Genomic DNA, 27418 nt, shown 5'->3' with positions numbered 1-27418 from the left:
TATCATCTTTCCCACCCAGGCAAAATTTATCCAACAGAGTGGTCTTCAGTTCCTCAGGTTTTCCAGTGGTTGTGCACTCAGGTAGATATCCTGGCCCTGGATGCATTTCCCACTATCCTCAATATCAAGTTACCTCAGTTTTCGTCTCTGGTACCTCATTCACTTGCTCTGACTGTCGATGCATTCAGTCAGGATTGGACAGACAAATTCCCGCATGTGTATCCTCCTATCGAACTCCTTCCTAGGTGATTTTTATCATCCACTCCATGTCAGGTCCTTCTGATTGCCCCGTATTGGCTGGCTCAATCGTAATTTCCACAGATCCAATTTGCTCCACTATTGTTTCTTCACACCACTCCATCCCTTCTAAGGCAGCCTCAGTCCTAGGAAGTTCATCCAGCCATTCCTGCTCTTCATCTTTATGCCTGGTTTTTTATCCAGTCCTTAGTGAGGAAATCTGGTTTATCATGGCGAGTAGCTTCATTGTTAGCAAGTTCTGTTCGACCTTCTTCCATTGAGATTTATCGATGTAAGTGGAATGTCTTCCACCTTTGGGCCGGGGTTCTCCCCTGCTCATCCCACTAATCCTGTTGTTACAGATTTCATCACTTGATTATTGGATCAGGCGTTTTCTATCTCCTCGATTATGGGTTATCAAGTAGCCTTATCCCACTCCTTTAATTTTTTCTGATACTGTAAAGTTTTGACTCCCATACCTTGTCTCTCCTGTTACATTCCTTCTGCCTGACCCGGACCATATTCACACATGGACTTCATGGGTAAAGTTGAAGGGGATTGCTGCCCATCACTGCTATTCCTTAGATTGAATAAATGAGGTTTGGTTTGCTTTTCAAAATAGGGTTTTGTGGTCACCCATGGCACTGTCTCCAGTGTGAACGTTTTTCTGGACTCTCCATTGTGTTCCCCCATTTCTTACAGTGGAGTAAGAAAGCCCTTACCGCTTACCAGCTCCAAGCTGCTGGGGTGGTGGATCATGGAGGTCTCCTCCAGAATATGAAATATACAATACAAAACTAACATACATTCAGTTGAGAGTAGAGTGGTGGTGTAGACATGATTGGGATCCCTTATTTAATCCCACATGGTAGTCAGTTCTCAGCAGTTGATTTTTGGATTTAGAGCTGAACCAATCAACATGATGTACTCACATATGTAGTGTACCTGGCATCAAGGCAGTTCACCCCTTAGATTGAGATCTTTCATCTTACCCCCACATGGATTTCAGTTCCCAGTGGTTGAGTTTTGGAGTTAGAGCTGAACCAATCAACATAAGACCTCATACATGTTCAGGTTGTCCCTGCTCACTTACTCAATTCATCTCGGGGTCAAAATTGGTATACTTAGTCGTTGCTCTGCTTTGTCTTCCTGCACTCCCCTAGATGTCTTTATGCTGGGGATGGTACTGGATTTGGAGTGGTTCTGGTATGTTTGATTTGAGAGAGATATATCTGTATTTCATTCTGACACGTGTCTGTTCACCAATTGGTGGTGATAATTCTCCCTCCAATTAGCTGAACTTGAAGTGAAAACAGTATGGTCCTCTTTCTTACCCCCACTTGGATGTCAGTCACCAGCAGTTGAGTTTTGGATTGCAGTTGACTTACCAACGGTATGATCCTCGTCCTACCCCCATGTGGATGTGGATGTCGGTTCCTTGTGGTAGAGTTTTGGACGCAGTTGATTTGCTGTGTACAGTCTGTTATGACCTAGCCACTTTACACCTTGGAGCACATCCCTTCTTTTACCCACAATGTGATGTGCTATTCATTTTTGTCCACACGACCCAGTCTCATCTTTTCCATGTCTGGGTGAAAAGTATTCATGGTACAGAAGTGTTGAGGTCTTCAACGTATAATCCTCTTCTTTGGGGATTCCCTCTTGGGGTGTGTCCTTCCGATGCTTTTGGAGGATTCTTCTCTTTTTTCCCTTACACCAGTCTCTCCACCTATTTAATGTGGGGTTCTAGCTATGTATATGAGCGGAAGTAATGTACATTGTCGGAAGCTATAATTTTTCTACACTGAAGACATATTTCAGACAGGTACTTACTTCCGTTCACGCTACCCACCCTTCCTTCCTCACTGTCTACCAGTGCTTAGTTTTCTGCCTGAACTCGAAATGATAATTAGGTAGAACAGCATAGATGGAGGCAGTGTGTGTGTGTGAGGCATGTCTATTGGTGGATGTTTGTCGCATAATAATTTAATAATGGTTGGAGACGGCTTGAATGGGTAATGAAGAAAAACTTTAATACAAGTTTAACATAACAGCAAATGTACAACGTTTCGACAAGGTTTTGTCGTCATCAGGTACGTATGGGTGAATCAGTTAAACCATGTGAACCGAGAGGGTAGATAAGAGAAAATAATTTGTGGCGTGCGTAAAACATTTTATATCTATATCCAAAACATGTCAAATGAAATAATATTGCATGTATTATTTTTTTGGACTTTAGCACTTGTCGTGATATTGCATATTTTACCCAATCTTTATACATAGAGTGAAATTTTTAAATAGCTTGTAAAATGCAAATATGTAATAAGAGCAGGTCCGCACTTACGGTAAAAGGGGCCCAGGGCAAGAAATCTATAGAGGCCCTTATTACATATTCATACTTAATTTCATTGAACTTTTTAGGAGATAAATAGTAAGGAAGTAAAATAAACAACCAAAATATGCAGAAATTATTATATTTGGTACCAGATTACATTAACTATTTATTTACTAAAAATTGTGAAGACTGTACACAGTATGCTACATGCATGGGTATAATATTATGAAAATATATATAATTATCCGCACATAGAGATAATAGATATAATATGAAAAACATTATATATGTAATGCATATATATAATATCATTAAAAACAGTATAAATCGAATTAAAACCTTTCGGTTTATTGTACTTGCAAACCCATGTATGGTTACTTTTGATTACTTTTATTATTATTACTTTTGCATACATTAAATAATAATATATATAAAACCAATGCTTACGCCTAAACTGGCATATTATCAAATTTATCATATAAAACACTGGAAAATGAGTAATAACCATTAGCATTACACTTGTCAACCGACAATTTCTAAGTGCCAATAGGGTAAAATAAACTGTGGCACCAACCCCACCCCAGCCGAATCTGCCCAAATTGACTGTCCTCCCCTCTAAAGCTACACTTACACTAGTCCGGTTAATGTGCACATGCGGTGAGTGCGCAGAAAATAGAAATTTTTCAAAAATGATGCAATATGAATTGTCCGTATGACAGCGCAAATAATATGTAAGACAGTAAGCGTTTATAGCAACAAGTGTTTAGCGTGTACTATATTTCATTTTTAATGTATATTTTGAGAATCAGAGGATCTGAATAAGTCGGGGCCCTTCAAAAGTAAGGGGGCCTGGGCAGCTGCCCTGTTCTCTCTGCCTATAGTGCGGCTCCGGATAAGACTGAGTAAAGAGAAAGAAAAAATAAAAGGAAGTCAATTCAAAAGAAAGACAGTAAACAAGTAAAAATAATATTTAAAAAGGTAGATAAAAATTATTTACATGGTATCAAACTTTTACTTGTCACACATAGAAAGATACATCTTTTCTTTTAATAATCTGAATTGAATCTCTTGCTCTGTCTCTCACAATCTACTAGTGCCATAAGTTGTAATTTCTTGTACCTTACCAGTTGGACAATACCATTCAACATCTCCTTGATGAGGAAGTATTGAAATATATTTCACACAGTTAATTATGATTTTCTGAATAAAACATGAATATATATCTAATATTCTAAAGACATTGAGAAGATGTAAAAATTATATCACCTAATTAAATGACTCGTCCAAGGTTATCAATTTACATCAAACTTGCCGTGTAACTCTTCTGGTTATCCTAAAATACCTGTTGTAAAAAGCACATAAATGATTAGGAAACCTTAACTAAGTCCTATTATCCATTACTTTACAAACAAAACAGAATACTGTTGCGTCATCGAGTCACATGACTACTGTGACGCAACGTTTCTAGAACTATCCCGTATCTTGGCGAATGGTCTAGCATTTGCTAGATAGGGTAGGCTGGTATATAAAAGAGGGGAAGGTAATGTGTGTATAGATAGTGAGTGATTGAACTGCAGTCAGAAGTATTGTTGAAGTTAACGTTCGTTCGTTACAGTGTTGTTTTAGCGCGAGTATTGAGATTAAGTGTATCGCAGAGTTATATTCGGAAAGAATAAACCAGTTTTATTAAGTAAAGACTTGTGTCGTTAAAGTTTCGTTGGAACGAAGTTACGGAAAAATCAATTAGCAAACGGAGACGTAACAATACCTTAAAATTATCAGTGAAAAACAGATGACAAAGATTGATGCCCATAGGGACATCAGTTAAAGTAATTCGATCTTTTTTATCTCTCTTCCTTATGATTTTAATTAACCTACCTTACACAATGCACATCAATATTTACAAAGTGCACACATGACCTATAATCACAGGAAATGTTCAGAACATAATTAATTTAACTGTGTTCAGAAATATGTATCATAGTTGTTTTCTTGAAGAAGACAAAGGAATGTTAATGGTTTCATTCTAAATATAACTATTAATTAACATTCCTTTTTCTTCGTCCAGAAGACTTCTGCATACAAGAACTTTATTTTAAAAGTATTACATCTTATAGTATTGACTAAAGATGCATACACATGATATTCCCAGGTGCAACTATTAATCTTATAGAAAATGATAGTAACCACAACAGTAAGAAATGTATTGAAGAATTAAAGCTGAAAATGATGGATCCCCATAATGGGACTAAGAAAAGAAACAGTAAGTGGTGCTTTTGGTAGTCCCAGTACCACCAAGTCAACATGAAGGTGTGTTTGTCAATAGGAAGTGCATATTATGGGTATTGAATCAACTTCTGCCAAAAAAACAATTATTTCCACACAAACGGACTTGATTTAACATTGAGCACATACACACTAATATAAAAACAACCTTGGTATGTACATATGCCCATAACATAAGGACAATAAATGTATTGTTATGAATGCAGAAAAACCCAGCAACTGTGACATTTAATGTTCACATATACTCTGATGTTGTTCATAATACTGCGACATCTAATATTCATATCATTTGTTTTTCAAGACTGACCAGCAGACATACCTAAATATGAAAACACAACATTGATCCACCAGCATTCACGGGGTTTCTGGGCACATTCAAAATCACATCACTGACACAGCAGAGTGGAGCAGTAGTTCTGATGACTAAGATTTTAATGACAGTATAACATGGACATGGTGGATTTGAGCTTTTCACATTTCTATGTACTCTTTCACGCCATATCTGTTCTTTATGCTTACTATAGATGTGCTTTCTGCAGGTTACAGGAATAACACTGTGATTCGTTTATGTGTTTCTTCCTCAGTTTATCCAAAATAACATCCTGATAAGGTAAACAAAGGTGTTTTTGTAATTGATGTATGTCAGGCTATCACATGTGTTCCAGTGATTGACAGGCATAGTAGGGCCAAATACTACCTTTATGAGGATTCATCCTTTGGTTTTACTGAGTTGAAGAAAAGAGAGTGGATGTAATATCAATCCAAGAAAATTCAATCTTTGATAAACCAAACAACAACCAATCAAAAGACAAGTGCACAATACGTTAGACAGTGCTTCTAGAGAATAGAAGGAGATTTAGGACTCTCAGTCTGTCCCCGATCTAGAATGAAATATGCTGCTTATTTCATTGGTTGTCCAAAGTGAAGCCGCCAGTGGCACAGTGGTATACTTGTAGACTTATAACGCTAGAAACTGGGTTTCGATACCCTTGTTGGGCAGAGCACAGATAGCCCATTCTGTAGCTTTGTGCTTAACTACAAACAAACCAAAATGAAAGTAGGGCGTTTATAAACTTAAACTCGTGCAGTGTTACCAGAGGAAGCGAATACAATATTCGAAGAAAAATGTCAACCAACATCACGCATAAGAACCGTTTAAAAATGCTTAAGTGGGACACACGCCCTTACCATGTGTAACTAGTACACGAAGTAAGGTCAATAATGTATAAGGCAAGTTTCTTATATGAAAGTCTGAAAGAACATCTGGAGGCATATATTGAAAGAATACTGAAAATCTCAATAAAACGTTTACTTGTCTTAACTAAGCTAAGATAGAAAGAAAACACGACACTTTTCCAAGTACGATACCCCACTTTCCCATGTTTTCTAGACTTTCTTTGGCCATCTCTAGCTTTACATCTTAAGTCCAATAGAACAAAAAATCAAAACCATGGATCGTGTGTTCCTACAGTACTTTATTTCTTGCACCTGACAAAATAAAACGTGTACACAACACAGACAAAGCACAACTCTCACGAAAATCAAAACAGTGTTACAGTACAATATAACATAATGAACATCAAGTTTATCTTTGCTATAGGACATAAGCTATCTTAAGTGAATTTCATTTATATGGATAATTTCGCCTGCTCTTGAATATTTCAGTTTGATCCACCGAAAATATTATTCATTTACATCATCACTTACGTGGTGGGCAGAGCACTGATAGCTCATTGCGTAGCGTTGTGCTTAACTACAAACAAACAAACCCATTATGCTTCATAGGCCAATAATCGCACTTCATTTCATACGTTGCACTAGTAATATTTGGATCAAATTCTTTATTCTACTCATGTGTTACTTCACAGTTATGTTCTCTGTGGTTAATTCGTTAATGTAATACAACATTTATGAAAGACTTATGTAATGTTTGTATAACTATGAAACACCATACACAGGTAATCATATTCGTATACAATAATGTGGCACGTATAGGTACCATTGTGGTATTCTTAGATTCACTTATTTCCCTTAAAGTAATTGGGAAGGAACCACAGGAAGCTCGTCAGAAAATGTATTGTGGAGCAGAAATCTAACTTTCTTTTACCCTGACTGAGTCTGACATAAAAAAAGAGACATGAGTTTGATCACAGTAAAACAGTATTTGTTTAACTCGCACACCAATCAAAGTTAAAGACGATTGTAAGCGTGGCATCTTTACGGGAGAAAGATGTGATGCTAAGTGAATACTTTCAACAATTCAAGTTATAGTCATTAAAGTTCTATCAAAAGTTAAGTTGTTCCAGACTGAGAAACATGGCATTATATATAAATGACAACAATACCAACAATGTCATTCTTGTCATAGTGCAGGCATTCTCACTTCAATGTAAGGGTTGTAAAATCCCTGGGATATCACCCAACTTTCTAGTCGAAATGATTACAGTTGCTTTTTTTTTTACAAGATGTGCTACATTACAGCAATATTTCCACTAGAGAGTAAATGTGATACCTTTGTTGACTGACGTAGTTCTATGAACAACTAGGGCAAGAGGATCTTAGTGGCTTCCTTGACTGGCTTACTATGTTAATACCAAAATACTCAATATGCACACAAATGTTGAAAAATGACATATTTCAACAAGAGGATAGGAAGGGCATGGTATACCTATATACCACACTTCCCCTCTCCTCTTTACCTTCAGATTGATCCATCCATCCCTAACTTTGAAAACCAATTAAAACTTCTTGTTTATCAGTCGATAAATCGGCAAACTTACTCCCATCCCTGCAAAAGACTTAAACCACAATACAGATAAGTAAAACATGAAATAAGATATTATGCGAAACAAAAGATCCAATAAAAAACAAGCTCTTTAAAATCAAATTAAAAAAAGAATAGAAACAATTTAAAAAAACATGTTCAATATACCATTTAATAACAATACGAAGTAGCAGTAAACATAAAACAAACCATAATACAAAACAAAATGCCATGGTACTATTACAAAACATAATATATATGCACAATACAACTTTCTACATAAACCACGTTAAAATGCAAAATAAAATCAAAAACCCTTCATGTAGTTAACATATATATTACAAAATAAAACCCTTCATAAAATAGTATATATATATATATATATATAATCAAAGCCATACAAAATAAATTCTTTTACAATCACATTATCGTCACATACTTAACATTATAAGTATCTTTACATTCAAAAGTACAATATTAAAATCCGACAAGTGTTGCAAAAAAAAGGCATGTCTTCCAACCTCTGGTGGTAATCAAACAAAAGTATGTAAGAAAAACAGAAACCATACTTTCATATACGTAAGTACCTAATTGTTTACTAAGCCATTAATCTAGACTAGACCACAATCAGTCATGATTGACTGTATGGTCTGTGCTGTAAACTGACCTTGTTTTAGGATAACAGCAGGGACAGGTAATATCTTCCTAGCCAGTCCTCGTCCAACGACAAAGTTTTCCTGGCATTCTCTTGATGATCTTATCAACAAAGATGTCTTATCAGTCTGTAGAAGCCATTGCAGGGTATGCCTTACTGTGCAGATAACGTAGACTGTCCATATAAGTGGTCAGGCTCTTGGTGACATTCCTCTTCTAAGCCTTGAACTTGGCCCAATGGATTACTGAATTTTTCACTGGGTCGAACCATTGGAATAATTTGACTACAACTGTATTCCAGTCTTTCATTTATACCACACTTATTGACTGTCCAGAGCTGGGCCATTCAAGTTCAGGGTCAGACAATAGCTTTCCTGTTCCTGTGATCAGCCTTTCTAAGCAGTTATCTACCTGAAATGCTCCAAGGAAAAAGCCCAGGTTTTATTTTGCCTTTGAGTCATAGCCTGTTATCCTTCACTCAAAAAGCCTGCGTTTGTGACCAAAGCCTCTCCCTTGTGGGATCTCGTACAATACCTGGCTGAAACATCATGGGTATGGTACAGTAGGTGTAGTCAGGGGCTCTGGCCTTCAACTGAGTAGTCGGTCCTTAGTTCAGGCTGGTAGAGTGATGAGTTACTCCTGGAGTAGGAGACGACCTGTCGATGGGCACTACACGATCTCAGGTCTTTCTGTGACCCATGGTTGCTCTAGTAGCATACCTCGAATACCAGAGAGGTTCTTGATTGCTCCACGGATCACTATCTTCACCAGTCAATTCTCGTATCACTTGCTGGCAAAACAGCTAAGGTTGACAGATATCACCCACCAATGACATCTACAGTCTCTCTCAGCTGATCTAGGGTGGCATTGATTAGAGCTATAGTTGAGCTACTTTTGTCTGTGAAAGAATTAGAGTCCAGTAGAAACCACTCCATTTAGTCACAAACTCACCAAACCATATGTCATCATGACGACCAGTGACGTATTAAAGTTTTTGTCACCCCTTGGCCTATTTGGAAGTGCCACCCCTGCGCTCCATGGACTGGACAAGGTCTCAACCAAGAGCTATGAAATATTTTATAGATCTTGGTCAGAACACTAAAATACATGTCAATGAAGACATAAACACAAATAAAATGCCGAAGGTGGAATTAAGAAATGAACACATTTTAATTTAGAAAGAGGAGAGTTCGGCTCAGTTGCGAAACATTTGTTTAGGTTTGTTTTCTGTTTGTTGTTTTTTGTAGAAGAGAAATTATAAAGAGGTTCATACTTAATAAAGCTATTTATTTTAAAATCTCAGGACAGGAAGAGAAGGGTCCCAAACTAAGAATTTTATTTTTAACAACTGCTTATTAATGTTGGGATCACTACATATTTGTATTCACTTCATCGGTTTTTTTATAAAAACGATGCCGCCAGAATTTTGTCACCCTAGGTCTGGGCCTAGTCAGCCTATGTGGAAATACGTCACAGATGACGACTTTACATTGTATATGTCTCCTATGCACCGATAATGACCCTCAGGGGTAGAACTTGATTAGTGGTTATAGGTTCACCACCTTCCAACAGTTCTCATTCCCATGTCTGTGGCCAAAATAAGAATGAAGTCATAGACCTTTGTAGCAACAGAAAATGTCAGATTCTCTGAGACACAACTACTATTTCCCTGAAAGCTGCCTCCTTTTGGTGACCAATTTTCTTTCCTGAGTTTAAGTCCTTCAGCTCATATAAAATGCCATTTCCTCAACTATAACGTCTTTTACAATTTAGTAAGACAAAAGCTTAGAAGAGTAAAGGAAAATACATTTGTCAAGCGAAAGCAGAAAGCTCTGTAAGAACAACTCATGTGGTCATGGAACCAAAATGTTTTCCTTCCCACCTACTCTGTGGATTTTTCAGATACACTGATTTTCCGTAAGGATATTTCATTAAGATCTGCATAATAACAGGAGGTTTGACAGAAACTGTTTTGCAGAAGTAAATTTGAGTTCTTTCACTCTGACTGATTTATGAGAAAGAAAACTGAGCTGAATGCTAGATGACTATCCGAGGAGTTACGTTACCAAGCACTGACCCCTCATGTGGAGACGAGCTATCTCACAAGGAGTTAGAAGAGAATTCTTTTACGGATGTTACCAATGAAAAAGAAAGAGATTAGACATGATGTAAAAACATAGTAAAAACAATCTTATATTTCACAAACAATCAACGTGAGCTTATTGACTGAAGACATCACCTTTCCTAGAATAAAAAACTGTATGATGTGAAGATGTGTCTGTTTATTTCCAAAGCAAAATCAGTTCAAGAGTGAGAAAATATATCAATATATACAAAAAACAATAATAGTATTATTCTCAGTGCATATGTATTATCTATGTCACTGTTTGCTATTCCCACTGAAAAATAACGGAGGTTGTATTCTGAAGGTATCAAAAAAAAATGTTATATAGTTTACAAACATCATGTTTGTAACTCAGACCAATAGTTAGTTCTAAAATTAAATAAAGGGGTAAAAACGCCTAAAATGCCTGCATACCACATAATAATAATTATACAGTTAATTCCTAATTCATTTCTGAAGGAAGACAGTTTAACTTATGAAAAAGCTTGGTTTTATTAATTCAAATTTATGCAAACATTTCCCTAAACGAATAATATAGAAAACACCAATACACAACTCAACAAATGAACAAAATCTTTATTTGCACAATCAGTGAAAGCTCTTCATTTGGCAGGTAAGCTTCTTATTTACAGTAAAACTGCAATTGGCTGCTGGAGTGGAGAGTTTTAACACCATGCGAAGTCGGAAAATAGAATCAAAGCAAAAGCTTGTGTAAAAGAGCGAATCATGGAAATTCCCAACTTTTATGTCTGCGGGTCTGAGTGCAGTACTCCACAATTCTTAGATTACCTCTGTCAATGACCATTTCAAATAATGTATTCAAAGGAAATAATTTTCAACTCAGGTAATTGGGTTTACCTACTCCAGGAAGTAAACACACACACACAGGGTCAGGCTTTCATTGAGTTGCCGTTGAAGTATGTAAGCTTTACCGTAGCAAAAGGATTAATGTATGTTTACGATATTCATAAATCCGATTTATCAGAAAACGCTAATTACACGCAGAACGAATGCGTGAAAAAAAAACAACAACAACCTTTTAAACGTGTTGGATACCACAGAAGTTTTGAACTGCTACAATACAAACATCTTATAAAAATATATTAGAAGAATCAAAAATCGTTAAAATTTTCAGTCAATGATAAATACAAAAATATAAATATATTATATAACTTAAACGTCTAGTGATTTATTATCTATCTTGTTTAAAACTGATTTTTTAAATTGAAATTAAACGTAGCTTTTTTATGACCAGTATAAACGTTATCGTTACCAAACACCAAACTTATTTTGGTGAATAACAACATACATTGTGTAAATATTTGAACATTGTTGTATCATATTGTAATTAATTTTTAAGGTATGGTGTCTTTCACTGCGTCAGCGGTAAGTTTACAGATTTACAACGCAAAAATCCAGGGCTCTATTCCCGCGGTGGACACAGTAGATAGCCCAATACGGCTTTGATCAAATGTGGAAACCTTTTAAGAATAAGTTTTTAAATATTCAAAATAAAAATATTCCTCATACAAAGAAAATGGTGGCTGCAAATAAAAAACAAGGTTGGCTAACTAAAGGTATATATTGGCCTGGCATGGCCAGGTGGTCAGAGCGCTTGACTCGCAATCTGGGGTCGAGGGTTCGAATACCCGTCCCACCAAACATGTTAACTCTTTCAGCTGTGGGAGGGTTATAAAGTGACAGTCAATCCCACTATTCGTTGGTAAAAGAGTAGCCAAAGAGTTGACAGTAGATGGTGATGACAAGTTACCTTCTCTCTCTCTAGTCTTTCACTGCTAAATTAGGGACGGCTAACGCAGATAGCTCTTGTGTAGCTTTGCGCGAAATTCAAAAACAAACAAACAAAAAGTATAAGAGATAAATTTATGAAATTTAAATGAACTGGTATGACAGGAAACTTAGATGATTATAGAAGATCAAGAAAGTTGGTCAAACATCAAATTAGGACATCAAAAAGGATGTATGAAGAAAGGTTTACTGAATATGTAACAATTAACACTAAGGATTTATTTAAGTATACGTGTTTAAGTGTAAACAAAATGTTAGAATGGGGTATGACCCTTGAGGGATAAAGTATTGTAACTGATGATTATGAGACAGCTGGGTTATTATTTTTTTCAGTTTTTACTGATGAAGATTTGAGCAGTATTCCTCATCTTGAACAGTTGATAGATGGAAATAAGGTCGGACAACAGGATTGCATTAATTCTGAACTTGTTAAGAAGAAATTGGGAAGTTTAAAGAATGATAAGGCTTCTGGGCCAGATAATATTTCCCTAAGAATTTTGAAAGAGGTTAAAGATTAGATATGTGAGCCACTTGCTACTATTTTTTAAGTCCTGGAATAGTAGGTAGATGCCGAAGGATTGGAAATTAGTTAATGTCACTCCTCTTTTCAAGGGTGGTAATAAAAATTGTTCTCGTAATTATAGGCCTATTATTCTTACATCAGTTCTGAGAAAAGTTTTGGAAAGCCCGATAAAAGATGCTTTGTAAAGTCATTTAACAAATTTTAGAATTTTATTGGATAGGAAAATCTTGCCTTGCAAGCTTTTAACATTCTTTAAAAAGGTTACTGCTTATGTAGATGAGGGTAATGGTGTAGGTTTGGTGTATCTGGATTTTCAGAAAGCCTTTGACAGGGTATCACATAAAAGACTTGTAAAAATTATCTCTATAGGCGTGGGGGATAAATTAGCTAATTGGATACAAGAGTGGCTGGTTGGAAGAAAGCAGAAGGTTGTTATAAATGGAGTCCAGTCAAACTGGATTAATGTCACAAGTGAGGTACCTCAGGGCTCAGTCTTAGGGTCTTTGCTCTTTTTGATTTACACCAATGACATAGATGAAGGGATGGTCAATAAATTACTTAAATTTGCTGATGATATTAAGGTCTTGGGTGTTGCTAGCTGTGAAGAAGATGCTGCTGCTTTACAAAATGATTTACATCATTTAGTGAGTTGGGCAAATAAATGGCAGGTGGGTTTTACTTATAATAAATGCAAGATAATGCATTTGGGTTATCATAATTTGAATTATAAGTATAATTTGGATGGTAATAACCACAACAGTGTCATAAAAGAAAGTGATCTTGGTGTAATGGCTGATCAGTCTCTTAAACCATCCAAACAATGTATTGTTGCTAATGGAAAGGCAAATAGAATTTTAGGTTGTATCTACAGAAATATTGAATACAAGTCTAAATAGGTTATAATTTCATTGTATGATCACTAATTAGGCCACATTTGGAGTATTGTGTTCAGTCTTGGGCTCCTTAGTTTAGGGAGGACATTGAACTGTTGGCAAGAGTTCAGAGGAGGGTTACTAGAATGTTGTCTGGGATGGAGGGTTTGTCATATGAAGACAGATTAAGAGCTTTGAAACTATTTGATCTTGAAAAAAGAAGAGTTAGAGAAGATCTGATTTAAGTATTAAGATTGCAAAGGGATTTTGATAGTATTAACGTATCATCTTTTTTTCATACTTAACGGCGAGAATAGTAGAACTAAAGGACAGAAATATAAATTTTGGCAAGGTAGGAGTCATCTTCACCCAATACAGTTATATTTTTCTAAGAGGGTGGTTAACCTCTGGAATGGGTTGCCTTTGGATGTTATGGAGGCAGTAAATTTAAGTGAGTTTAAGAGAAAGCTTAATAACTATATGAATAATAAAGGCTGGCTTTAAGATTTTTTTTTTTATAATTTATAATAGTTTAGTTTAGAGGATGTGACAACCAAGATGGACCAATGGAACTCTTGTTTTCTCTTAAACACTATGTTATATAATGTTATGTTAAAACAAACAAAATCAAGTATGGATTTCATTATACGTATTTTACATATTTAAAAATAATGATATTGAAAGTTATTTTGTTGCAACTTATTATCTGTTATCATAAAATATTGGAGTAGAACATTCACATTGAAATATATCCATATTTATATAATGTCTATATTGTTTTCGTAGCTTATCACTATATTTTAGTTTTATCAATGTTTTAAACTATATATATAATTTCTCTAAGCTATACCTTCGAGACATCTAGCGCTGCATTTTGTTATTAAGTAAAAAGCTTCCGAAATGTTAACAGAATAAACAAGCCTATCGTAGGCTTAACGTAATTTTCATATTTTAACTGCACGGTACTCAGTAGCAATCGTTATCGTGGAGCATTCGTTATATGTGTGTGATTGAATTTTAAATTTAATACATGGATACTTTTACTTTCGCTATGAGAAAGTTTCGATTGCTTTGCCAGATAACTCCCATCGAAAAATATAGCATTTGACAACAGCATGAACAAGGAGTTGTTAATATTATGAATAATGAATGCCAGAACAAATTTCACTGACAGTAATACAGACAGTAGGCCTAATTCTTCTTGTGCTGCTAAATTACAGGTAAGCCTAAGCAAAGTTACACAAATGAGTCTTGCTAGCTTTAAATCTTTATGTTGTGAAACAGGTGTACTAATATTAATAAGCAAATGTTTAATTTTAAACTAATTCTTGTATTAGTTAGAAAATATTAATAATTTACTTCTATTCTAAGTTAGATATGCTAATCATGAATTGCAAGACTTATATTCTCAAATTTAAAATTAATAGTTAAAATAAAATTTCAATTCTTTCCAAACTTTTGGATCTTTCAGAATTGTTTTTTTAAATAAAAGTAAATCTAAAAACGAGTTAAGAATTAAAGTTATTTGTACATTAGTAACTTAAGTAAATAATGTAGTCTAATCTTCATTATTGTGAATCATGGATTGTAATTATATTCAGTGAAAATCTATTTTAACAATATAATTTAGTGTGTACGTTGTAAACACTGTAAGGATTGAACCTGTGGCAAAGTAACTAAAGGAAATCTGTTCTGTTTTTTAAAAATACCTAAAAATAGTAGAATATTTCACCATAATTTATCATCACTAGGTTCTTTAGGTCTATACCTATAGGAAAGTTTCAAATTTTTTAGCTTGTGTGACTCAAATATTTTAGTCTCTTATGTTATGAAAGAAAATTTTCAGTGTCATTACGTGTATTAAACATTACCAAGAAGCATTTTGTAATGCATTTTTTCTGACAAATTACATTATATGGCATAATTTCACTGGTAGGGACCTATTGCTATCTGTGATGGATAAATTTCACCTGCCTGTGAATATTACTAAGGCTAAAAAGCAGGATATTGATATGATTTTATGAAACATACCTAGAAGTAGAAGTTGACAAAAACAAACAGATCATACTAATTATAGTCCACGTCTATTGATGTTATTTTTATGAAGCACCAGAAAACTTATCCTGCTCAATAACAACATGTATTTGTTATATATTTGAATATTGTATATTATTCAAGTATGGTGTGTACAAGGATTTTAACTCATCTTATTATAACAACCTTTCTATCCCAAGTATCATCCTTGAAGCTGTTCAAGAAGGTTCTTTAACAGTTTAATTTCCTTCTTAAAGTAAGGAGCTGAAGACTGAACACAGTTCTCCAAATGATTTTGGATATGTTTAAGTCTTAATAAGATTTTTAATAATTAATCTGAGTTATTTATGGTCACCACAGCTAGTCTTGGGCAGTATTTAGTAATTTAATATGACTGTATGACAAAGATTTGTTCCTTGTTTTGTTTACGTTCAACACTCCCTGTACAAAATAGTTTTCAAAGTTGACAGTTCAATAACATTAAAGGCAACAATGAGTAACGGTTAGTGTCAAATCATGGTCATTACATTTCACAGCTATGTGCAGAGTAATTGTAGTTCTGCTTCAAACAGAAGCAGTAGTGTTATTATAGGAAACTAATTTCAAAGAGTCTGTTTGATGATACTTAAGAATTTCTTGAGTTTGTAGGAAAGATTATTTTAGTGTAGAGGTGAATGTTGTTAATAGTTGATCAAGGAATCTGGTCTTTTAAGTTTCTCAAAGCCACGCTTGTAGATTAACAACTCTTCCAGTGTCAGGTTCATTTTTAAACACACAATAAAAAACAAAAGGACACATTTAATATTTTTTTATTTATATGAAACTTAAAACTGTAAACTTTGGTAAATTTGAAGGGAATACCCGTTTGCCTTGGTAGTCTACAATTCCAAGCTTGCATGAATACTCATGTTCCTTCCAGATTGTCCTTGTACAACTACCATTGAGAAAAGAAAACAAATTTATAACTGACCCTTTATTTTTGAGGAAATCACTAATTCCCCTTTTTAATTCTTATGAAGTTCTGGTCTTCACTGCCGTCAAGGGCAACTTATTTCATAAGTCAGCCACTCTGTTAGAAAAATAAATTTCAGAGGTGTTTATGTGTAGTGGAACTGTATTATAGGAAAATGGAACAGGATTGAAGTTGTGAACAGTAATGTTACTTGTATTTTTAGTGATGACTGTGGTGAAGATACTTCCATATTGACTGATTTACTTAAAGATGGGGAAGATTTATTTCTCATGAATTCTATTTCTTTTAAGAAGAAACTGTTTCAGAAAAGCTTGTGAAATTTCTTCAGAGTAAAGCTCCTAGCCTTGATGGCTTTTATCCTGAAACTTTGAAGGGTTAGAAAAACATTAGTTGGGTCTTTAATCAATATTTATTTCTGTCCTGATCAAAGCAAACTAGCCACAGATATTGGAATTAAAAATATAACCAGTAATGTACATAGATATTTAAATATTCTTTTCAAACTATTTTGCTTAAATGATTAGAATGTATTGTTTTATGTGATGGTTACCTAAGCTAGTAATGACATTTTCTGCTGTAAACCCAGTAACATGAGATTTGGCCAGTATAGGAGACTTAGTCCTAGAAGGTTAGTCCTAAGTCTATATACTAAGCTAAAAGTGCAGAATAATCATTATATTAAAATTAATGCAATGTAGAACAGTCATTATAATAAGATAATAAAGATAAAAATAAAATTACAAATTGTAAAATAAAAGGATATATATTAAATATTCTAACCAATCTCATGTATGCACATATAAACTACTATATTGTAGTAAACATTTCACTTGTTTAGGCCAATGTCCAAAAAAGAACTACTACATCATGGTAAAATTTATATTTGGCTTAGTGTAGGAACTTCAGCTTTAAGAGCAATAAAGTTATTGAAAATATATATGAGATTAGTTATGCTTTGCTTGAAGTATTATGTCCAGTTTTAGTTTTTGTGTTAAAGGGGAGATATCATTTTGAAGAGTGCTGGGATAACAACCAGAATAGTGCAGGTGTATTTTCATTGTCACTTGAGTTATAAGAATTAGTAATTGAAGTTTTTAATTTTCTTTGGGATGTAGTAGAATGTAGAGGTGACTTTCTTCAGTTGTTCATAATTATTAGAGGCTTTAGTAGTCTTTCTATGAATGATGGAATAAAAAGATTAGAAATGCAAACTTAAGTATTGGCATAATAGGTTTTTAAGCTTTGGAAGCCTAGTTGCATACTTGTTCTTCAACTGAGTTATTTCTCTATTAAATTTATGATATTGTGGAAAGAATTGCATATTGATATGGTGTATGTGTCTTGTTATTTAAATTAGATGCCCATTGAAACAATTCCATAGGTAATTTTCCTAAGAATAGTGAAGAAATGTGCAGTCAACCCAATCCCTTGGATCAGAGTGTATATGCAGTATGATTGTCACACATTCCATGTGTTATTTCAATAAGATAGATCGTATTTCATTTGTTTTTAAGCTAAGTAGACTGGATGCAATGGGTGTGTCCGGAAGAATAGAGTGCTTAGGTTCGCTTTGTAGTCATGGGGGATTTTTTCTGCTAGATGTGACCATTCCTTGTCATTTTAATGAGTGCAAGAAATGAGTGCCACCAAAGTAAACATTTTTTGACAGTAGACTTTTCTATAAGGAAGTATGAAAGGGGAGATATTGTACAATAAAATCATGCATGTACATAATACCACCATGAAAAAATAAACCAAACAACAACAAACACATTCCTATTTTTATACATTTTTTTAATTCATGTTCCTATCTTTGAAATTTTTGTTTTATGTTTTTTTCTCAGATTGAACATTCAGTACATATTAAGACTGTTGAATTGATGTTGTTATCAAGATGAAAATTTGGAATTGCAAAAAATAAATAATTTTCCTGTAATGTACTCTTGAAAATAAGCATTTTGATATATAATGTTTTTTTCTACAAATAACCATTCAGGAAATACAGAGCGTGACAGACAAAGAGACATTTGGCTATTATATATATAGATTTTTGTTGTGAAAAACTGCATGTAAATTGGTTTTAGTATTTTTATTGCTTGGTGAAAGGTGACTTCCTTGGGCTGAATGATCTTCACTTTTTCTTATGTTTTAAAACTCTTGTCATAGTTTCTTAAATCATTTAGTATTCTGTGTCTAGTAGCCTGCCTTGACATTCTTTCAGACACGTATATTTGGAAATTTGACAAGGTTTCAATTCCTGCATGAGAGGAACATTGATATCATTATGAAATAAAGGGCTTTGATGCAAATACTGAAATAGTTTGAAGCTTTCAGCTGAACGTTAAGCTGTAGTGAAAAGAGGGAATAATGTTTTGGATGTAATTATAAAAATTTTTGAATTGTAATAAAAATTATGACTGTAATATCCCATAAAGCATGAAGAGTGCATTGATACACATTGTACCCATCAATTAATGTATACCAATCAATAAATTATTTGACACAATATTTAGTTTCATTTCTAAAATCTTGTACAATTGTGTGTATGTGGCTCTTGGCAACTCAAATATATCAAAATAGTTCTGTGTTGTGTGCACAGGTGGTGACACAGCTGTTTAATGCAGCCTGAAGTCATACTAGTACAGTATTGTTGTTACCTGTGCATGACATCACTAGTTATTAAGTTTAATTTATATATTGCTCCTTATAATATGTTATCATCTCTATTTAACTTTTTTTAGAATTTATGAGAGTACATTTTGAATATGTTCTGTCTGTAAAACTGAAAAAATAAGTAGGTCAAGTTTTTAAGATAACCTGTGTTGGTAGTTCACACTGGACATTGTTTGGTCTGCTCGAGTATATATGGTACATGTAATTAGTGGAAAATTGTATAAATGAGCAATAAATAATAAATAAATAAGCAATAAATGAGCCACGGTAATACTAATACTGATAATAATTGACATTTAACGTAATGTGAAAGATTTGTATGATTTTTAGCATAGGTGGATGTGACTCTTCTTTGGGTAAGCTATTTTGTTACATGTACTTTGTAATATAGGGTTGTCAAAGTTATTTTTCCTATTTTTAAACTTAATAATTAAATAACTGAGGAAATACAACTATGCAGTTTTCAACATCTTGTAGCCCAACTCAAACAGTATTTATTGTCATGTTTTTTTCACTCCAGTGAGTAGTGTTACCCTGTAAAATGACAGTCGTGCAAGAAAAGGCTCAATGTGTTGTTTAGCTTTCAGAGACCAAGTCAGTAACCGTGGTACAGCATAATTACAGATGCCAGTAGAAGAAAGAAGTATGGTGGTATGTTAAGGATATCGTGTATTGCACTCCTATAGCAAAAATCATTGAGCTGAAGACCAGGATAACGGATGCCATTGCCACTTTAACTGTGGATATGTTATAGCGAAATTGAACATCGGTTAGATGTGTTGAGAGCTACTTATGGTGCACATGTAGAAGCTTACTGACATGTCAATAAAAACTGTTTTAGTTGGACTACCAAATATTGAAAAATGCATGGTTGTATTTCCTTAGTTAATTAATTATTAAATTGTGAAATAGGAAAGATAATTCTGGACCACCCTGTAATTTTGAGTTGGTGAGAATAATACTCATGTACAGTCCTTGTGAAAGTTGTGTTCTTCTTGAGAGGAAAGTACTTTTATTTAAAATTGTGTTTATTATAAAGAGATGGTTGTTGCACATACCACAGTTATTTTTCTAATTGTCTAAATCTTGAATACTTTTATTTGGGGAATTTGCCCCTCAGACAATCCCAAGACTCTTATGTGTCACCCCAATTTTTAGTATGTCGTACTTGTAAAGTTTTATGTGTAATCTCATATATTTGATGTCAGTTCTTTTAAGATAGTGTTTTCTGTATATTTATTAGTCTGCTATTTTATTACTCAAATCATTTAATTTATCTAATTAGATAGTAGAACTTAGGTACAGTATACTCAGTGTTTTATCATTTCTTCTATTGTCTATCATTTCCATAGACATTTTGTAACATGTAGTAGTCCTTGGCAATTGAACATGAACCACATTTTGTTTATTTCATGTACCCAACTTCTCTTGTGAGTTAACTTATATATGCATGTATAGCATATGATGAAATTAGTTAATTCATGTGAAACATGAATGTTGCAACTACCCTGTACAAACAATAGGTATTGTTTGGTTTTATTATTTTATTGTAGGCTTGTGTATCTAAGCATTGGGATACAAAAATAATGAAAGTGCCACTTATAAACTACATGTACATACAGACCTTTACTTCTTCATAATAAATGTTACATTTTCTTAATATAAACCCCTAAAAATAGTTAATTGAATGTAGGTTGATTTTTTTTGTTTGTTAGTAATTTAGCAGTGGCACAACTGAAATGATATACTACATTCATAATTTTTTGTCTTAACTGTATATAGTTTCATTGTGAGTTTTATAAGTATATTAAATTTTATACATGATAAGTTTCATGAATTGTATAAAATAAGACTATCACCTTATTTTGGTAAGTTAAGAACACTTTTTGAGAAACAAAATCTCATAAGATGATTAGATGATAATACCAGCTTTTAGTGAATTTTGTTCTTATTATGCTGCTTTAATTGAATTCCACCTGTTTTGTATAGTGTATAATTTATATTGTGTATGTACGTAAATTTAGTACATAATCATTTACACGTCTGGAATTTTCCTTCACATTATGTCATATCTTTGATTATTTATAAATATTCAAAATCAATTTTATCTAAAGAATTACATATAAGGGGCAAATTCTATCAGTCATATTGCTAGATACACAAGCACTAGATAATGTTGGTAAGAATGTACAATTTTCATATCACTAAGCCATATTTGTGTTATTAAATGCACTTGAAAATAAGGTTATGTTTACAGTTTCCTTAAACTGTTAAAGGTAAATATATGTATTGATTTGAATGACAGTGTTGCTATTTCTTTTTATTGAGTGAAATGCATCTAACACCTATCATTTATATTCTTCCTGTACATTGTATACCATGTATATCACCATGACACATTTTAATAGTGTTTAATGAAATAATCATTGCTCTGGTTTCAAAGTTAAGTTGTTATATTATTCTATTTTATGTTTCCATTGTGCTTACCTGTAACTGAACAGTAGTAGAATTGAAAACCAATAGGTATCAGTTTATGTGAAATTGTAAATATGAATTTTTCAATCATTATTATTGCTAATTTTAACCTACTGCATGATGTGAATTTTGCTTTGTATCTATAATAACTGTGATGAAAATTTGGCCATTTTATGGCCTGGTTAATGTTTGAATAGTTTGAGGGTAATGCAAAATATGTAGAACCATATAGCAGCTCAAATAAAGATTGGTTTTCACAATTTATAATAACTAGCAGAAATGCTGCCCTCCTGGCAGATGTTTGTACTAGTAATTATTAACTGTAGTATTCATACCTCATAAAGAAAAACTTAGAAAATGAACATTTTCTAAAAGCAGATTTTTTCTGGGAAGTGCAGCACAGGAAAAGTGTTCAGATTTGCTCTTTAATCATTTGCAACTCATTGCATCAAAAGGATTCAACGTACAGAGCTCAAAATTTTCATATATACTTACTGATATAAACTGTAATGTTTTTATATGTTAAAAGTGGTACCATTTATTGAAAAAATAATAGTTTTTTTTTTAAGAACTCCAGTTTCTCAGTACTACATTTAAAAGTTACATCAATAAAGATATAATCAAATCCTCACGTACAGTCCTAGTGAATGTTGTGTTCTTCTTGAGAGGAAAGTACTTTTATTTAAAATTGTGTTCTATTATAAAGAGATGGTTGTTGCATATACCACAGTTATTTTTCTAATTGTCTGAATCTTGAATACTCAGAGTGTGAAATTTTTTATGGGTTTTTGTTTGTGATACCATTCAATAGATGGCGCAGGAGTTTTGGTTACATACATAGATACTGACATACACGCTACGTCCATTATACATTTAAAGATGATGATAAAAAGATGAATGCCTAGTCCTTTAAGCCTCTTCTTCACCTCTAGTGACATTCTTTGTAATGGCCATGATTATGGACTGTTGCTGGGGGTCTAATTTCTGTTCCAAGAGATTTTTGCACAATACAGTAAAGTCATTTGTCTGCTTCTTCTTTACATGCTCTTCAAAATCTATCAACCATACATGGATGATTAGTTTTGAGGACATATTTAAGCAGAAACCCAAAGGTACAGAAGTCAGAGGGAGATATTTATGAATGATATAGCATGATTTCCTTGCATCTTGTAGAGGAACTGTCATGCTGACTTTGACATGTAGCAAGATGTTTTCTCTTTAAGGAGCTCCTTGTGGTATAGTGGTATCAGCGTGTAGGGTTTACTTCGGCACTTTTCTTGTCTTTTTGAATGTTTGAAATACCATTATAGATGCAACTTACCACCAAAATGAATTCATTGTGAAAACTATTGCAACATGCTTTATACTATTTTTTAAATTTTGTATCACAGGCAAAATGGTAATGAAATACTTGTTCATTTGCAAACAGGTCACATGTCTGTATAACTTTTAGCAGGTGGTCTTCTGTTTGTCACATGGTTCTTTTTAATCACTTTTGTAGACCTAAATACATATATTATATTGTATTCACAGTTCTAAGCCCTAAGGAAATATCCTACTGTAGCTTAAATGAACTACTATGTTCTTTGGTTACTTTAGTGATGCTGTTTAACTTTCTTCACTACTTCTAGTGTGTGTGTGTGTGTGTGTGTGACTAGTTGTCAATCATGGAGTAGCCTGTTTTTTCCTTGCTGAAATCATGCTTTCTCTTGCTTTACAAAGAAGATAAAACAATATAGATAATTCTTTCTTTGAAATGTTAAAATATCATGGCTTGTATACTTTTATAATTACATGAAAGAGGAACTTTGCATCTGAAAAGTCTTTTACTACAACTCTTCTGGAAGAAGTAAATTTTAGGTGCTATATGAATTATAACAAGAGGATTAGGGCTGTTTTGTCAAAGGCCTCAGGGGTAGCCATGGGCAAGGTGATAGGATATGTAAGTTGTTTTCATAGATTGCAAAAAAAAACAGTTGTAACTTACAGAAATTTAAACCCAAATGAAGTTTTTGATAAATACATCACAAGTTTTATCTCTTTACTCTATATTTCTAGATTCTCTGCACTAGACTGCATGTAATAGTAGTATCTTAGGTTTTTTGTAATGCAATTATCTATGATAATAGTACAATACTGATCATAATCTTTTTACAAGCAAAGGTATCCTAATTCACAACTACAACAAAAAAAGTAGCCACCTTCAACTACTAGACTGATATAAATATTAGAGTTCATTAGGTATTAAAATTAAAATATTAAATCAATTACTATGTACTATTATTCTTCCTAGCAACTCATCTTGTTCATTACAGTTAGTATAAAAGGAAAAGTTATTAAGTGAGGTTTAATTCATCAAGTCTCTTGTTATTTGTCGTCTACTATTTCACATGATAGTGAGTGGAGTTGAACAAGGTGTGAGTGAAACTCTGTACGTACGAGTGCAGTTGAACATGGCATCAGTGCAATTCAACGTTTATTTTGCGAGTGAAACTTGATATTTTCTGAACAGTTGGTCTTATATATATATATATATCTTTATTCAGCTCATTAGTGTGTTGTTTGATGTTTAGGATTTTAGTTTTTAGGCACTACTTTGATTTAAGCATTCTGTTCCTTGTTTGTTCCATTGGCAGTGTTTTGAGAATGAAAATTATTTGATTTTTGCGTCTTGAACCTTCTGTTTTTCATTCCACTTGTTCTCATACATGTTCACGTAACATCCATATAAATGTGGGCGTTAAAGAAATGTATGCGATACTTGTTCAGACTGAATGCTTATAAAAATGGCACATGTATTTTTTTCTTAGTTAGTCTCGTATCCGCCAACCAAATTAGAATATCTTGAACAACTTGTTTGTCTTGTTCATGCGTGACTTTATGAAAGAAAAAAAATAAAACGTCATAGCATGAACTTTATTGGTAATTTTTTGAAACAGTGTTGCGTTCTGTAAAGTTCTAAATGAATAAGTTAGAATAAAATTAATTTACGCGTAGTTTTTAAAGTAATACGCGGTCTTCGAAACCTGCAAGTGTAAGGCGTATAAAGATGCTGATTTCGTTTGCTTCTGGTTGACGTAATATTTGTGCCACAGAGTGCCGTTCTCGTACCTGAAGCTATTTGAAGTAAAAGGCGGTACCAAAGTAAGTCACTTACTGATGACGTGTTTGTTGGACTATTGAGCATATCCTCAGCTTGATAGGTAATCAAAAAACGTAATGACTGGCCCTTTGAAATAGAATAGTATTTTAAACTCGATTCGTATGGTTTCTTTAGATTTAAGATATGTAATAATGGGTTATGTTTTCTTTTCTTTCCACGGAGTTTATTACGCATTTGAGGGATGCTATCTGTTTATGCAGTTGTTTCACGTTGCGAAAAGTACAATATTTATGGACGATATGATGAAAGTGAAAACGATATTTGATCGTTTATTTTGTTATTGTTTGTTACACATTTAGCATCAAAAGACAGAAACTTGCGGCTCAAGCAATGTACACACCGCTGAAGATCAGTCTGACAGCCAAAGCTACAAGATTGGGACCCAAGTCGGATCAGTCTCCCAAGTCAGTTATTCACCGAGAGACTCGACTAGTCTCGCTCAGTCAGATATGGCCATTCCAGCGCCTATTTATTTCCTTATAAGAGAACATGCAAAGTCTCTAGTCGCCATTAAGGTAGGATTTTGTTATTTTTTTCAAGCATTTTCACTGTTGTAAATGCAATGTTTTTGAGCAAGGATTTTCTAATGATAGTGTTTGTTTTAAAGGTTCAAAAGATACATTTAAATGTAAATCCATTAGACATTATTACTAATTACTAACTAATTACATGTTAATGTTATTGTTTAGTGTGATGTAAGTACACTTAATCTAATTGAGAATTATATTATAATTTAAACAAGTTATGCTTATTAAAAATTATTATATAGTTAGCATTTAAGAAACATCAAGCTTTAAGAAATAATAGCAGCCAAGGTTTAAAGCTCATGTAGTTCATTAGATACTGTCAGATATTTTCCATAAAAGTAATTTTTAGTGATTTGTGCTCAGTTATAACCAGTGTGTGTTATATGAAGTCCACTATTTAGTTGTATTTAGGAACTGTTGTGTAAGTGAGTGTATATTATTTGAATTGTTGGCATTTCCCCAATTAATCATTAAGTTTCTGGTCATTGTGTGTATGAGTCACCTGCCAGTCCATAAATGATCCAGTGAAAATCTGATGTGTAAAATCTAGTAAAAGGAATCATAATAAAGAATTAATGAAAGCTGAAACTGATAGTGCTTTTGGTTTTCTTCCAAAAAATATTTTGTCAGGAATGTAACCAAAACTTAGAAACATTGGGAAATTGTATTAGAAAAGCTTAACAAGCCATGAATAGAGTGCATAATAAGTTTGACTGAAACTCTTGTCATGCCAATAACTTTTAAGAAAATGCAGTTGTCAAGATTTTTACATGGCAGATAGATGTGAACAACAAAATCATTACTGTATGATGAAATGTAATAAATAATATGGAACTTCTGCAAATGGAATGGACCAGTTACAGGATCATTTCTATTTATGGCAGTCATACAACTTGAATCTCAGTCAACTTGCTCCCTGGTATTTTGGCCAGAGGATGTTACAGCATCTGTAATACCTTTCATGATTAACCTCACATAATCAAACCATGTTTTCCATAACGTCACTTTTACATCATTGGACCATAGAATAACAATAAGAAGAAACTTGAGGAGACTATATTTGCCCAAAATATTATGTCCTGAATGAATGGATGGAATAATAAAATGCAAATTTCCATCACACTGCCAACATGAAACAACTAGCCATGAAGACACAGTCAAGATATCATAGGAAGACTAGATTGGTTGCAAATTATAAAATCCTGCTTTTTTCCAATAAGTTTTGAATTAGTTATTAGTAGTTGTTCAAAGCAAACTTTAAAAATGGGGTTAGGATGAAAGGATAAATATGTGAAAAACATAGTGGATTTATAATTCAATGCATAAATATCCTTCTCTGTAGTTGTAATTCATGAACATGTAGATTGTATATAACCAGTTCAAAACATAGATTGGTGGAAACATTAAAACAAGTAATCTTGGTTCACCTGTTAACCCAAATGAAACTTTAGATATGCTAGAATAAGAAACCCATTAGGAACACTGTATAGAATAATCTCTCAAATCAGAAATGTGTTTTAAATGTGGAAGCAAGAAATCATATTTTTGCATACAAAAAAAAAAACTATCATTCAGTGAAGATGCATATAGGTTGTGCAAGCTACAAGAGCATTATGAAGTTAGATGTGGTCAGTTTAAAGTAAACAAAGTGGAAGTTTAAAAGATGCATTTATAGAATTGTTACATATTTGAATAATTTATATTGCTTCTCCGAGATGTCCAGATATTGGATTGTAGAATGAGGATTATCATAAAATGGATAAAAAGTACGATAAACTATCTTGGCAAGTAGTCTAAGATGGATTTTAGGACTTTCCCTATAAAAAGTGAAATGTGTATATATATATATAAATTGTAGGGCTATGTATCCTTTGAAAATATGTGAAATTTGTATAACATGTGGCATTTAATACATCTAGAACAACTTTCATTGTTTCTAGTTTCTTTCTTTTTCCTTATATAAGCCTT

General features: G+C 33.4%; 1 protein-coding gene across 2 annotated transcripts in view; it reads left to right on the top strand.

Moving 5' to 3' along the window:
• The first annotated feature begins 14492 nt into the window (after window positions 1–14492).
• LOC106478810 overlaps window positions 14493–27418 on the top strand; it is a 33814-nt gene continuing 20888 nt past the window's right edge. Inside the window, exons 1-2 of one of the 2 annotated variants that reach the window (XM_013939380.2) lie at window positions 14493–14825; window positions 25223–25438. In XM_013939380.2, coding sequence (XP_013794834.1) covers window positions 14751–14825; window positions 25223–25438 — 291 coding nt within the window. In that variant the 5' untranslated portion in view covers window positions 14493–14750. Of the gene's footprint in view, window positions 14826–23682; window positions 23703–25222; window positions 25439–27418 lie in introns of those variants that run through there. The other variant, XM_022382480.1, reaches the window with a different exon arrangement.

The sequence above is a fragment of the Limulus polyphemus genome, unplaced genomic scaffold (assembly GCF_000517525.1).
Source record: "Limulus polyphemus unplaced genomic scaffold, Limulus_polyphemus-2.1.2 Scaffold252, whole genome shotgun sequence".
NCBI classification, from domain to species: domain Eukaryota; kingdom Metazoa; phylum Arthropoda; class Merostomata; order Xiphosura; family Limulidae; genus Limulus; species Limulus polyphemus.
Note: the sequence above shows the minus strand (reverse complement) of the source record. Positions and strands in the feature narration are given on the sequence as shown.